This window comes from Penaeus vannamei, chromosome 28 (genome assembly GCF_042767895.1).
Source record: "Penaeus vannamei isolate JL-2024 chromosome 28, ASM4276789v1, whole genome shotgun sequence".
NCBI lineage: Eukaryota > Metazoa > Arthropoda > Malacostraca > Decapoda > Penaeidae > Penaeus > Penaeus vannamei.
Window position 1 is genome coordinate 6332343 of NC_091576.1, and position 15000 is coordinate 6347342.

Sequence of the window (15000 nt, forward strand, 5' to 3'; positions counted from 1 at the left end):
AGAAGGAGGGGAATGGAAATAGAGGAAAGAAGGGAAATAAAAAAAAAAAGGAAAAGGAAGAAGTAGAAACACACACACACACATACACACACACACACACACACACACACACAGAGAGAGAGAGAGAGAGAGAGAGAGAGAGAGAGAGAGAGAGAGAGAGAATAATGTGAATGTCTAGATAGGACACATTAACCGAGAAAGGAAGAATGGGAAATAGGAGGAAGGCCGTGAGAGAAAGAGGGAGAGAACCTCTAACATACACCAACGTAACACATCAAGAAAGATGAATAGATAGACAGAGATTTCTGTTCATCTGGTTATGTACATTTTTTTTTTTTTTTTTTTTTAAGCATATATCCATGCATACAAACATACAATATTTTCTCTCTCTTACACACTCGTGCGAAAGTGTACTTACGTCTGGGAAACTTTTGTTATTGTCTAGACGGGAATCATTGTGGTAATAAAAAAAATAGACCAAGAATGAAGTTAGAAGAGTGGATGCATAGTATCTATGGGAGAAGAATTGACAACTGTATATATTCGAAAAAGAAATATATATTTATAATTAATTGTGTCAATTTACGATGAATATTGTTTCGATTTTTGTCTGTTGTGTGCATGAATGAATAAATAAATAGAAAAAACAACTACAAATACTTATTACAAGTACCTGTTCTTTGTACTTGTGACTGTTTACCGATTTGTGTTATTTCATGAAGTGGCAACTCGACTACCAGTTGGTTCTATAAATAGCGGGAATCTCTGAAAGAAAATCAGTGTAAGACTCATCTTTGTTTGGTCACCATGAAATACCTGGTGAGGTCCAGAGTGTTTTTTTTTCATTTTTGTTTTTCAGATGATAGGTTTTTCTTATAATTTCCTCATTCTCGTCTATTATTTCATCGAATAATTTATTAGATTTTACACGTAGAAGACCTCTCTTTACAGTAAAAATCTATCCATATTTGTGTATTTATACATACACATACATACATAAATGCATGCAAACTTACATAATTAAGTGCATACACACACATATATGTATATATATTCACACAATTTATATATATATATATATATATATATATATATATATATATATATATATATATATATATGTATATATATGTGTGTGTGTGTGTGTGTATGTGTGTGTATCTCTCTCTCTCTCTCTCTCTCTATATATATATATATATATATATATATATATATATATATATATAAAGAAAGAGAGAGAGAGAGGGAGAGAGGGAGAGAGGGATTTATAGGTAGATCAATATATAGAGATATATTTGTGTGTGTTCATGTTACACTATACCTTAACTATACTTCCTGATTGTAAACACCATAATGGACAGTGCAGTGCTGCGTAAAACCGTCAAGGTGAAGTGTGTTTCTGCCCCAAAACTTCCTCTCTTAACAGAAAAGAATCAATCTTTTATCTAAAAAAGGAATGAATAAAAAAATGCTATATTCATCTTTGGGTGTTTTTAAAAATTCCATGACAAATTTAATTTTGAAAGGTGTTATTGTTCATTCACCGACTTCTACTTTCTCGTAATAGAGGTCTGCGCATTTGCTCACTGAAATTCAGCTTATTACGGTAAATTCTTGATCTGTACCTAAGCAGATCTGTCAAATACGATTTCAACTGTCAACTTTTCCACTCTTTGGCAGGTTCTGTTTGGCGTGATTGCCGCGGCCCTCGCTGCCCCTGTTCCCGACGAGAAGGTGGTTGCTGTGCACGGCGCTGTGGCTCCTGCAGCGCTGACCTACGGTGCCCATGCTTTGACCCACGCTGTGGCTCCTGGCGCAGTGTCCTATGCTGCCCCTGCTTTGACCCACGCTGTGGCTCCTGCTGCAGTGTCCTATGCTACCCCCGCTGTGCACCACGCTGTGGCTCCTACTGCAGTGTCCTATGCTGCCCCCGCTGTGCACCACGCTGTGGCTCCTGCTGCAGTGTCCTATGCTGCCCCCGCTGTGCACCACGCTGTGGCTCCAGCTGTCGCCTACGCTACCCCCACCCCAGTGGCACTGCCCCCGGCCGAGGTCAAGGTCCCCGTCACCCGCACGCACGTCGAGGTCCCCGTCCACCAGAAGGTCCACTATGGCACCCAGAACTACGTCGCTGGCGCCACAACCACCATCCACAAGCCATCCCTGGCTGCGCCTGCCATTGCCCCGCCCTCCACACTCCTGGCTAAGGTCACCCACAATGCCCCTGAGCTCACCATCCAGCGCCAGGAAGTGCCCGTCGAGAAGCACACTCCCAACTTCGTTGACACTCCCTACCACGCTGGCACCATCGTCAAGTACACCGAGCCCGAAGTGCGCGAGGTCAAGGTGCCCACCCCATACGCCCAGCCCGTAGCCGTGCCTCAGCCCATTGCCGTGCCCCAGCCCGTCCCCGTGCCCCACGCCGTGCCCTTCCGCCACACTGTCCACTCCGTGGCCGTGCACAACGCCGTGCCAGCCGTCCATGCTGCCCCAGCCGCCGTGGTCAAGGCTGACTATTAAGCCTTGAAGCCGGCGCAAAGCCGCAGATATTCACGCCACACAAGAACCTCATCTGATGTACTTTCTGTTCCATATCAGTTCATTAATAAATGTATAAAATGCCTGCGATACATTTTTCATTCCTACACAAGGACGAAGCTACAAGGAAATGTCCTCTTGCAAGGAGCACCACGACATCCATACAAGTGATATTCATCTACATCGTGAATATAATGATACTTAAAATGGAGTGGCACTTGTTAATGACGATGAATATGACGGATAGTCAAAAACTATAAATGATTTTTTTTACAGTTTTTGATAATAGCATTTTTTCTTCCTTAGTGTACAATAATTAAAGACTGGGCTCGTTTGTAATACCATTATGTAGGACTAAGCAGCCTAGTCCTAAGCACTCTAAATCATATAAAGGTGTCTGTATATGTAGATTTATGTTAATAATCATTGACCTTAAATCAATGTACACACACACACACACACACACACACACACACACACACACACACACACACACACACATATACATACATATATATATATATATATATATATATATATATATATATATATATATATTTATATATATATATATACATAATATGTATATGTATGTTTATAGAAATTGGTATATATAACACACACACGCCCATATATATATATATATGTATATGTATATATATATATATATATGTATGTATGTATATAGTCAAATGTATATATGTGATAAACATACATAAATACATACATACACACACACACACACACACACACACACACACACACACACACACACACACACACACACATATATATATATATATATATATATATATATATATATATATATATGTATATATATATATATTTACATATATATATATATATATTTATATATATATATATGTATATACATATATGTGTACACGCCCATACACACACACACACACACACACACACACACACACACACACACACACACACACACACACATATATATATATATATATATATATATATATATATATATATATATATATGTATGTATATATACATATATGTGTATACATATATATATATATATATATATATATATATATATATATATATATATATATATATATATATATATATACATATCTGTGTGTGTGTGTATGTATGCATCTATCTATCTATATATCTACATGTATGTATGTATGTATGTATGTGTGTGCATGTGGGTGTATGTATATACACATTTTAAGAAAACTTTTAATCAACAAAGCTACTCATCCCCTATTAATAATAATAATAATAAAAAAAGAAAAGAAAAAAAAACGATTTTAATATTGACGATAAAGTGTTGGAATCATTAATCAGATCACATCAAGCTATTTTACCACCCAAACGGCATCTTTCCTTAGAGGTTATCGTGATTTTGAAAGATTAATGAGTTCATGTCATGTCAAGTCACGAACATGTCAACTCAAGTCATTCAATCTCGTAATATCGTCATCAGCTGAACTGCAGCTTGGAACATTAAGGAAATTCCGGTTAAAAACAGAACAACGGCCGAGATTTCAGAAAGATTTAGAGGTTATCGTCATTTTGAAAGATTAATCAGTCAGTTCATGTCATGTTATGTCACGAACATGTCTACGTCAATCAATTCAATCTAGTAGTATCGTCATCAGCTGCAACATTAAGTTTAAGGAAATTCCGGTTAAAAACAGAACAACGGCCGATATTTCAGAAAGATTTAGAGATTATCGTCATTTTGAAAGATTAATCAGTCAGTTCATGTCATGTTATGTCACGAACATGTCAACATCAACCCATTCAATCCAGTAATATCGTCATCAGCTGCAACATTAAGTCTAAGGAAATTCCGGTTAAAAACAGAACAGCGACCGGGATTTCAGTAAGATTTAGAGATTATCGTCATTTTGAAAGATCAATCAGTCAGTTCGTGTCATGTTATGTCACGTCAACCCATTCTATCTCGTAATATCGTCATCAGCTGCAACATTATGTTTAAGGAAATTCCGGTTAGAACAGAACAGCAACCGGGATTTCAGTAAGTTCAAAGCCATTTATTTTTGCAACACGACCTTGCATCCGATCGACGAATAAAAATAGTCTACTGCAGTTCACCTTTGATGAGGATTTATACCAATAGTAATTTGTTCAGCAGTGTTGCCACCCCCCCCCCCCACTCCCTTTAGTGCACCGCCATCGTGTGAATGATGACATGAACAAAACATGTTTCCGGTTTCACAACCTCTAATCCCTTCGCAGTCGCAAAGGTCAAATATGTTTTGATTATATTCTAAATGTTTTCCCAAAATGCGGACAAGTATATACTAGTAATATAGGTTAAAGTAAAATATTGTTTTCCGCTGTAATAATGTCAATAATAGATTATACATATATACATGCATACACACACACACACACACACACACACACACACACACACACACACACACACACATATATATATATATATATATATATATATATATATATATATATATATATATATATATATATATATATATATATATATATATATATATATATATATATATATATGCACCCATTACCTTACTCAAAATATAATTTTAAAAAATCTTTAATATTTATGCCAGAATTTCCGAGTCATCTGAAACTCATAGTCCAGTTTATCACATTTTCTAGACTTAAATACCTAGACAGAAAGATGAAACCACAGACGAACTGATCTGCCTTTTCAATACTTTTAGGCATGGCTGAGCAGCCTACTACCTGTATACGTGGAATTATGTTAGGAATCATTAACTAATAAGCATCTTTTTGTTTTTGTTTTGTTTTTGGATAATAGAAAAAGACTATCTTTGGTGTATAAACAAGTGGTTCCCGAAATATTTTACCCCTGCGGTCCCACGCCATGCCATAGCCCCCTACCCCACGTCGCCCGTACGCACACATCCCGCTTTCATGATGTTACAACTTCGAAATGACTAACCTGCCGCTGGAAATAATCGTTGGCATTTCACAAAGAAAACTAAGCTTGGTAATCTATTTCATTCAGCCATAATTAGAGGCGCTTTTGTATCGAGCGGCTTTGATGGGATAGATTCACTTGTGGAAAGGTATGAATGAGAACGAAGATCTTCACAAGAGATATTCGTTCCCATTCATACCTTTCCACATCTGTCAACATGAATACGGTTCATAGATACACTCGTTCGTGGATTGTCAGTGTCTCAACCCCTGGCTTGTTGGCACTCTGCATTCAGTGGAGTTCCGTCCGTCTTTCCACTTGGAAAGAAGCTGGGTGTTTGCACTGAAGTTTTCCAGCATTACATATAACTTTCAAGTGTATGATACACACTTGGATAAGCTGTAAAGAGACATGTCTTGTGATTTTTTCCTAACGAGTAGAGTAACCAACTTAAATGTTTTTCTTTGTCGTGTTTTTCTTCTATTTTTGAACAGAAAGTCTTGATGCCCTTTTTTCTTTAAACTCGCCTCTACTCATGGTCATGTTGGAGTGAAATCAGCTCTTCCTCCTCCGTTCTATTTTCTTATCAATGGCATTTCTATATAATGATCACCTCCAGAAAGAAAATCTGTCAGACGTTTCAGTGCAGCTTCCCAGGTGATCATTCGGATTCCATGGCATTCTGTTTTTATTGTACGCAAGAGAATGAAAAGATTTGATCTTTTTTAGCCTGATTACAGTTACTTCATATTTATCTGCCTATGAAATATCATATATGCCATTTATTATATGATTTTTGACGTTGCACGCAAAATACCTTTTTAATGTGTTTTCCTTTTGGGAAAAGTACAGCTCAGTAATTATTCACATGAAACAGGGATTAAAATAATGTTTTTTCTTTATCTTTGGGCGGAACATCATATTCATATTCATATCAACAGTCCTAAAGGTCAATGCGTACTTGTTTCAAAACAGTTTAAGAGTTATGATGAACTCTTTAACTTCAATTTGCTCTTTAAGGTCTGTTCACTAGCACAGACTGGTCCTCCATTCGAGTGCTCTCGTAAAATACTTTCTGGATGTTTTGCTCTTGTTTCATTATATGTTTGGTTAAGGAGTTGCCTTATAAACCACCGAGAAACTGTACTTAAAACTGACCTCAAAACATTTTCGAATTATGTCATGTGGCCTAGAAATGTCCTTTTTTCTGGGTTTGTTGCTGTTGGCAGATTCAGGGCTTGATCAATGGGCCGATTTTAGGGCACCCGAGCATGGTGGAAATTTGATTTTTTATTTTTTATTTTATTATTATTTTTTAATGTGACCCTATTTGGCATATACGGGTAGATAATGGTGAAAATATACTAGTATGAATGGATAGGTAGACAGAGAGGTAGATAAAGCGACAAAATGGGCCAAGAAAGATAGAGATAGAGTAGATGATATTATTTATAAAATGTATGCAGATGGATACATCCATGTGCAGTTTATATTTACGCACATATTCATACATGATATATATGTATATACAAATATATATATATATATATATATATATATATATATATATATATATATATATATAGAGAGAGAGAGAGAGAGAGAGAGAGAGAGAGAGAGATCGAAAAACGGAGAGCAAATTAAATAAAACTAGTAGTAATTTTGAAAACAACACAACACATTTATAAGTGTTATAATGACATGTAGTGAAAGGGGATCTGGAACTGACTGGTGACTGAACTCAGTCCAAGAGTGAGTGATGTTTACGAGTGAAAGAAGCATTAGAGTAAATGGCTCATATTTACTCAGATATTTATTCATTTTTTTCTATGCCCAGAAAGGCTATGCCATTTACTCTTAGAAGACGGGCAGAAGCGACTGACCCTGACTAATAGATATAAGAACATCTATTGCAGCTCTGAGAAATGAGTTTTTGACGTCGCATTTTCCTCATACTGAAATGTAGAAAAAACCTAGTATTTTTTTTTAAGTAAACATGCTCACTAACAAAGCATTTTTCTTTCTAATCCTAAGCGTTGTGACTAATATTCACTACTTTATGTAAATTAGAAAAAAGCAAACTTTCATCTTGTAAGATTATCACTTTCGGTTTCCTTTATATATATATATATATATATATATATATATATATATATATATATATATATATATATATATATATATATATATATATATATATATTTTTTTTTTTTTTTTTTTTTTTTTTTTTTTTCTTCAGAAAATGCATAAAATTTGCGAAAATGGGAATTTTATTACAAGTAAATGAAATGTTAATCAAGACTTAATCATTAAAAGATTTTAAAAACTGATTTAACCGAAAAGTGGAACATGATAAGGTTTTATTTATTATTATCCTTATTTACAGTTTTTCCTCAAATAACTAAGAAATGTGTTTTATTTTGTCTTTATCTTACTCGAACTTTTTATTTCTCAATAAAAAACAACAACAATAGCTACAACAAAAATAAAAACGAAATAAACAAAAGAGCATCTACGCATGAAGACTTGAGTTCCTTGTCACCAGGGAGGTTTCTAATCTGTTATTTGCGATGTGGCAACTCATCCACCTGTTCCCTTTAAAAGGAAACGGAATTGCTGATGGAGATCAGTGTAAAACTCATCCACGTTGTATCATCATGAAGTTCCTGGTGAGTCAACTATTCTATCCCCCTTTTAACTTTGCGTCTAAGTCATTTTACTGACAGTAAGGTCCATGCAAGATTTGGAATAATGTTTATTTTTCATCTATTTTTCTTTCATACAGAAAAAAACAAACGCACCTAGGAAAGCCGAAAATTTAAATTTGGGACATATCCCTCCTGTGTGATAATCTCTAATTTGATGACATGATTTTTGCTAGGTTCTATTTGGCGTGATTGCCGCGGCCCTCGCTGCCCCTGTTCCCGACGAGAAGGTGGTTGCTGTGCACGGCGCTGTGGCTCCTGCAGCGCTGACCTACGGTGCCCATGCTTTGACCCACGCTGTGGCTCCTGGCGCAGTGTCCTATGCTGCCCCTGCTTTGACCCACGCTGTGGCTCCTGCTGCAGTGTCCTATGCTGGCCCCGCTGTGCACCACGCTGTTGCTCCTGCTGCAGTGTCCTATGCTGCCCCCGCTGTGCACCACGCTGTGGCTCCTGCTGCAGTGTCCTATGCTGCCCCCGCTGTGCACCACGCTGTGGCTCCCGCTGTCGCCTACGCCGCCCCCACCCCAGTGGCACTGCCCCCGGCCGAGGTCAAGGTCCCCGTCACCCGCACGCACGTCGAGGTCCCCGTCCACCAGAAGGTCCACTATGGCACCCAGAACTACGTCGCTGGCGCCACAACCACCATCCACAAACCATCCCTGGCTGCGCCTGCCATTGCCCCGCCCTCCACACTCCTGGCTAAGGTCACCCACAATGCCCCTGAGCTCACCATCCAGCGCCAGGAAGTGCCCGTCGAGAAGCACACTCCCAACTTCGTTGACACTCCCTACCACGCTGGCACCATCGTCAAGTACACCGAGCCCGAAGTGCGCGAGGTCAAGGTGCCCACCCCATACGCCCAGCCCGTAGCCGTGCCTCAGCCCATTGCCGTGCCCCAGCCCGTCCCCGTGCCCCACGCCGTGCCCTTCCGCCACACTGTCCACTCCGTGGCCGTGCACAACGCCGTGCCAGCCGTCCATGCCGTGCCAGCCGTCCATGCTGCCCCAGCCGCCGTGGTCAAGGCTGACTACTAAGCCTTGAAGCCGGCGCAAAGCCGCAGATATTCACGCCACACAAGAACCTCATCCGATGTACTTTCTGTACCATATCAATTCATTAATAAATGTATAAAATGCCTGCGATACATTTTTCATTCCTACACAAGAACGAAACTACAAGGAAATGTCCTCTTGCAAGTGGAACACGAGTGATATTGATGATGAATATGCAATGATAGTGGAATTACTGAATATCTTCTCGATACGCCACGGATTTGCCAATAACGATATGGCGAATGTTAACAAAACTATATTTTTCAGTGTTTAATAAGAGTATGTCTACTGGCTCTTCGTCATTAATGCTTAATATGTAAAGACTGGAAACGAAGTAGTCGTAGATCTAAATTTACACATACATATGTGTGTGTGTTTATGTGTTTGTATGTAAATTGTCCTCACATACTGATACATACACACACACACACACACACACACACACACACACACACACACACACACACACATATATATATATATATATATATATATATATATATATATATATATATATATATATATATATGTATGTATACACACACAAACACACACATATGTTTATCACATATATACATACATATATATATGTATGTACGTATGCATGTATGTATGTATATATATCCATTATATATATATATATATATATATATATATATATATATATATATATATATATATATATATATACACACACACACACACACACACACACACACACACACACACACACACACACACACACATATATATATATATATATATATATATATATATATATATATATATATATATATATATACACACACACACACACACACACACACACACACACACACACACACACACACACACACACATATATATATATATATATATATATATATATATATATATATATATAGAGAGAGAGAGAGAGAGAGAGAGATACATGTATGTATGTACGTATGTGAATGTATATATATTCTAACAGTAAACTCTTTAAGTAACGAAGCTGCCCGCCCCCAGTCAAAAAAATGTGAGTATTGGAGTCATGAAATAGATTACTGCATCATATCCATTGATAAAATCTGACAGGTAATATTATAGTGTCGTGATTTTATGAGATTAATTAATGTCTCATTGAGTTACCACTACAAGAATATCGGGAATGGGTGGGAATGACCATTAATTCATATATTATTAACTGTATTCATGTTATTTAGCATTTGTCTCTCCGTATTACTGTGAGTCAGTGTAGTTTATATCCATATTCATAAAATACGAGTCGTTGGCGATTTGGAGAATTTGTAATTAGCAATTACAATAAGTATCATGGCTATTCTACATTGGAAAAAATCCCTTTCTATCAGAAGAAAAAAAGCCTATCTAAACATTATTTTTATATTCATCTGATGGATCCTATTGATTAACAGCGTAATACCTTTTTATTTATCTATTTTCTTCCTTTTTTATTTTCTTATCTTTATTTATTTTTCTATTTATTTATTTATTTATAGATTTTTTTTGTCTTTGAAGATGGACGACTGCGCACATTCTCCCTCGCGACCATACTTTGCACACATTGTCATCGGCATTTGGCAATACATTCACTTATTAAGTGCAGTTCAATCCGCGCTGCGCTTTTGGCAGTCGAGAGCTTTTCTGTCGTCGATGGATACTAAGGTGACCAGTTAACCGATTTCATACAGTGCAAGTGTGGAGACTCTTGGCAGAACTGTGGTTACTCGTGACCATTGGCGACCAGCATTCTATAATCTGATGACGTGCATTTGCAGAATTTGGCGTGCACTGTTCAAACAGATTATTTAGTTACAACTTTCTTATCAATGATGGTGCCAGATGCAATTCCTCTGTTAACTACGATGTCTCTACCTTAAGTTCTTCCTCGTATCATGTTGTGAATAAGGGTGTTTTTATGGTGTCTACATATAGCAAGCTCTTCTCTTTTGGCTGATGTAGACCTTCAATACGTGATCCCACATTTACTAACAGATAATGGACGTATGGTTGTGAAGCCTCTTAAATTTTCTTTATTATTTTACCTCTTTGCGAAATATACTCGAACGAAATACATGGTTTGAAATTCTCGCAAAATGTAACTCATGTCCTGAATAACTTTTTCTTTCTTCCTCACTATATTAAGCGGGTGATTCGCTTCTAAAGATAATAAGAGCGACAGTAATCAATGCTATCCTCGCTAATATCATCATTATTGTTATTGCCATTGCCATCATTCCTGTTTTTACTGTTGATATTATTTTCCTAAGCATCGTCACCCTCATCACGTGTCGTAATTATCAGTTTTCAACCCAAGAGCTGCTGCTCCTGGGTTGTAACCCCTTTGTTGAACTTCGTCGTTCGAATGTGTCGCTTGCAACCTTCGACCATGCACAAGGGAATCGTAGAGGTATCGCAGGCATTTTATACATTTATTGATAAACTGATAAGGTAAAAAATGTACATCAGATGAGGTTCTTGTGTGGCGTGAATATCTGCGGCTTTGCGCCGGCTTCAAGGCTTAATAGTCAGCCTTGACCACGGCGGCTGGGGCAGCATGGACGGCTGGCACGGCGTTGTGCACGGCCACGGAGTGGACAGTGTGGCGGAAGGGCACGGCGTGGGGCACGGGGACGGGCTGGGGCACGGCAATGGGCTGAGGCACGGCTACGGGCTGGGCGTATGGGGTGGGCACCTTGACCTCGCGCACTTCGGGCTCGGTGTACTTGACGATGGTGCCAGCGTGGTAGGGAGTGTCAACGAAGTTGGGAGTGTGCTTCTCGACGGGCACTTCCTGGCGCTGGATGGTGAGCTCAGGGGCATTGTGGGTGACCTTAGCCAGGAGTGTGGAGGGCGGGGCAATGGCAAGCGCAGCCAGGGATGGCTTGTGGATGGTGGTTGTGGCGCCAGCGACGTAGTTCTGGGTGCCATAGTGGACCTTCTGGTGGACGGGGACCTCGACGTGCGTGCGGGTGACGGGGACCTTGACCTCGGCCGGGGGCAGTGCCACTGGGGTGGGGGCAGCGTAGGCGACAGCTGGAGCCACAGCGTGGTGCACAGCGGGGGCAGCATAGGACACTGCAGCAGGAGCAACAGCGTGGTGCACAGCGGGGGCAGCATAGGACACTGCAGCAGGAGCAACAGCGTGGTGCACAGCGGGGGCAGCATAGGACACTGCAGCAGGAGCCACAGCGTGGGTCAAAGCAGGGGCAGCATAGGACACTGCGCCAGGAGCCACAGCGTGGGTCAAAGCATGGGCACCGTAGGTCAGCGCTGCAGGAGCCACAGCGCCGTGCACAGCAACCACCTTCTCGTCGGGAACAGGGGCAGCGAGGGCCGCGGCAATCACGCCAAACAGAACCTGCCAAAGAGTGGAAAAGTTAACAGCTGAAATCGTATTTGACAGATCTGCATAGGTACAGGAGATCAAGAATTCACTGTAATGAGCTGAATTTCAGTGAGCGAATGCGCAGACCTCTATTACGAAAAAGTAGGTCAGTGAAAGAACAAAAATATCTTTAAAATATCATAGAAGTAGGAGAACCACCCAAAAATTGAATTAGAATATTTCTATTTCATATTTTTGATAAAAGAATGAAATTCTTCTCAACCAAGAGAAGAAGTGTAATAAACTCGAAGTCAATAAGATACACACGCATGCCAAGAAGACATTTAAAGATCTGTGAACACTAGAAGGGAAAAGGAACCTTAGCACATGTAGCAATACAGTCATGTTTCAAATATCACCATCACCCATCATCCTGTTAGCCATCGTCCCCAAAATTCCCAATGCATCTTCGCCAGCATGAAAACAACAACAACAAAGCTGCTAGGACGGTTATTATACTATGTCTGCACACTTGTTTCTCTTTTTCTCTTTCATATTTTCTTTATTTCTGTTTACTTCACATTGATGTAACTTCTAAGAGTTCTGCCACAACATAGACACATGTTATGGGCCTACGAAGATACAAGCATACGTTGTTCGTATATGTATATATAAATGTATATTTTGTATATATACATATATCTATACACACACACATATATATGTGCGTGTGTATGCAAGTGTGTGTGTATGTGTGTGTAATCATAAACAGGTAGATAAGTATATATATATATATATATATATATATATATATATATATATATATATATATATATATATATATATATATATACCCATATATATATATATATATATATATATATATATATATATATATATATATATATATATATATACCCATATATATATATATATATATATATATATATATATATATATATATACATATATATATACCCATATATATGTATATATATATATATATATATATATATATATATATATATATATATATATATATATACATATATATATATATATTTATATATATACACACACATGATTGTATGTGTATACACACATATGTATATATACATATACATATGTGTATACATATGAGATTGTATGTATTTGTCTTTATGTGCACATGTGTAGCTATAGGCTGCAAACCTATTTATCTCTGATGTATATAGTTTACATACTTGTATGTCCGTCCCTTCCAGCACCTCTCTAACCCTCTAGTCTCTTCAACTCACCAGGAATTTCATGATGACACAACAGCGATGAGTCTTACACTACCTTAACGCACATATTCCGCTCCTTATAAAGGGAACAGGTGGGCGAGTTGCCATTTCGGGAATAACAGGAATTGGAAACCGTTCCTCACGACCTCTGGACGGCATGGCATATATATATATATATATATATATATATATATATATATATATATATGTATATCGTCAAGTCTTTGTATGTTTCTTGTTCTGTTATATTTTAGCTAGATATTTTGTTAATTGTAATTTCAGTCATTTAGATTAAATTAAGCATCTTAATCTCATAGCATGTCACGTATGAAATAGATCGTGGCCACTTAATTTAATTTATTTTAGCAGTATATTCAATCTCTGTCTCAATATGCTTGGGTTGTTCATTTAATTTCGTCTTTCCCTCTTATTCAATATGTTTAATTTCTTATGATCAGTTTCTAATGAAGAATTAATTAAAATACACACATTAATACTTATGTTAATTACGGAAACATTAACAATACATTCAGACACCAAATATCCTTCACCAAATCCTACCTATTTTAAAGTCTACCTAATCTTGTAGACTTTAATCCTATTCCTATCAAAGGAAAAACAAATCTGTGAAAAATACGAAAAACAAACAAACACAAGAGCGGAGGAGTGGAAGAAGGGCAAAACTAAAATATTCTGATTACCAAATACAACACATTTTTGACTTGTTTACATCCTGGAGAGGACATCCGCAATATTTTCCTTTCCTTTTATATGGGTGATTTTGATATTATATGGCTGCAGTTCCAAAGCCCATCTTAGAACTCGCATATTCTTGAATTTTACACTTTCTATAAACCTGAGTGGGTTGTGGTCTGTAAAAAACTCAATAGGGTATTTAGTGCTTCAAAGTTAAACTTAATTTTTTTGCAGTACTACTACTAAACCTAAAGCCTCCTTTTCAACGGTGGCATAATTCTTTTGATAAGGCTTATTTTAAATGACAGGTAGCACACAGGGTGTAGCACTTCACCGGGGCCGGGTTGAAGCAGCACTGCTCCAATTCCTGCATCACTGGCATCCACTAAACGGTTTATTCAAGTCAGGGGCCTGCAGCACTGGAACATTTGTCAGTCCGTTTTTCAAATTTTCAAAAGCCGTTTGATATTCC

The 15000-nt window shown here is 37.9% G+C and overlaps 3 protein-coding genes across 3 annotated transcripts in view; 2 read left to right on the plus strand and 1 right to left on the minus strand.

Annotated features, from left to right (window-relative positions):
* Window positions 1–783: 783 nt before the first annotated feature.
* Window positions 784–2622, plus strand: LOC138867159 (cuticle protein 16.5-like). Its single transcript, XM_070141733.1, has 2 exons — window positions 784–819; window positions 1681–2622. The coding sequence occupies exons 1-2, from the start codon at window positions 808–810 to the stop codon at window positions 2518–2520; spliced, it is 852 nt and encodes a 283-aa protein (XP_069997834.1). The 5' UTR covers window positions 784–807; the 3' UTR covers window positions 2521–2622.
* Window positions 2623–8096: 5474 nt separating this feature from the next.
* LOC113806662 (cuticle protein 16.5-like) lies at window positions 8097–9324 on the plus strand. The gene is made up of 2 exons (XM_027357824.2): window positions 8097–8151; window positions 8364–9324. The coding sequence occupies exons 1-2, from the start codon at window positions 8140–8142 to the stop codon at window positions 9219–9221; spliced, it is 870 nt and encodes a 289-aa protein (XP_027213625.2). The 5' UTR covers window positions 8097–8139; the 3' UTR covers window positions 9222–9324.
* Window positions 9325–11657: 2333 nt separating this feature from the next.
* Window positions 11658–15000, minus strand: part of LOC113806640 (uncharacterized) — an 8986-nt gene continuing 5643 nt past the window's right edge. The window contains exons 6-10 of the mRNA XM_070141464.1: window positions 14915–15000; window positions 14563–14704; window positions 13149–13170; window positions 12851–12928; window positions 11658–12600 (exon numbers count right to left, since the gene is read on the minus strand). The exon at window positions 14915–15000 is cut by the window's right edge and continues 454 nt beyond it. Of these exons, the coding sequence (XP_069997565.1) occupies window positions 11761–12600; window positions 12851–12928; window positions 13149–13170; window positions 14563–14704; window positions 14915–15000 (1168 nt within the window). The 3' untranslated portion in view covers window positions 11658–11760. The remainder of the gene's footprint in view (window positions 12601–12850; window positions 12929–13148; window positions 13171–14562; window positions 14705–14914) is intronic.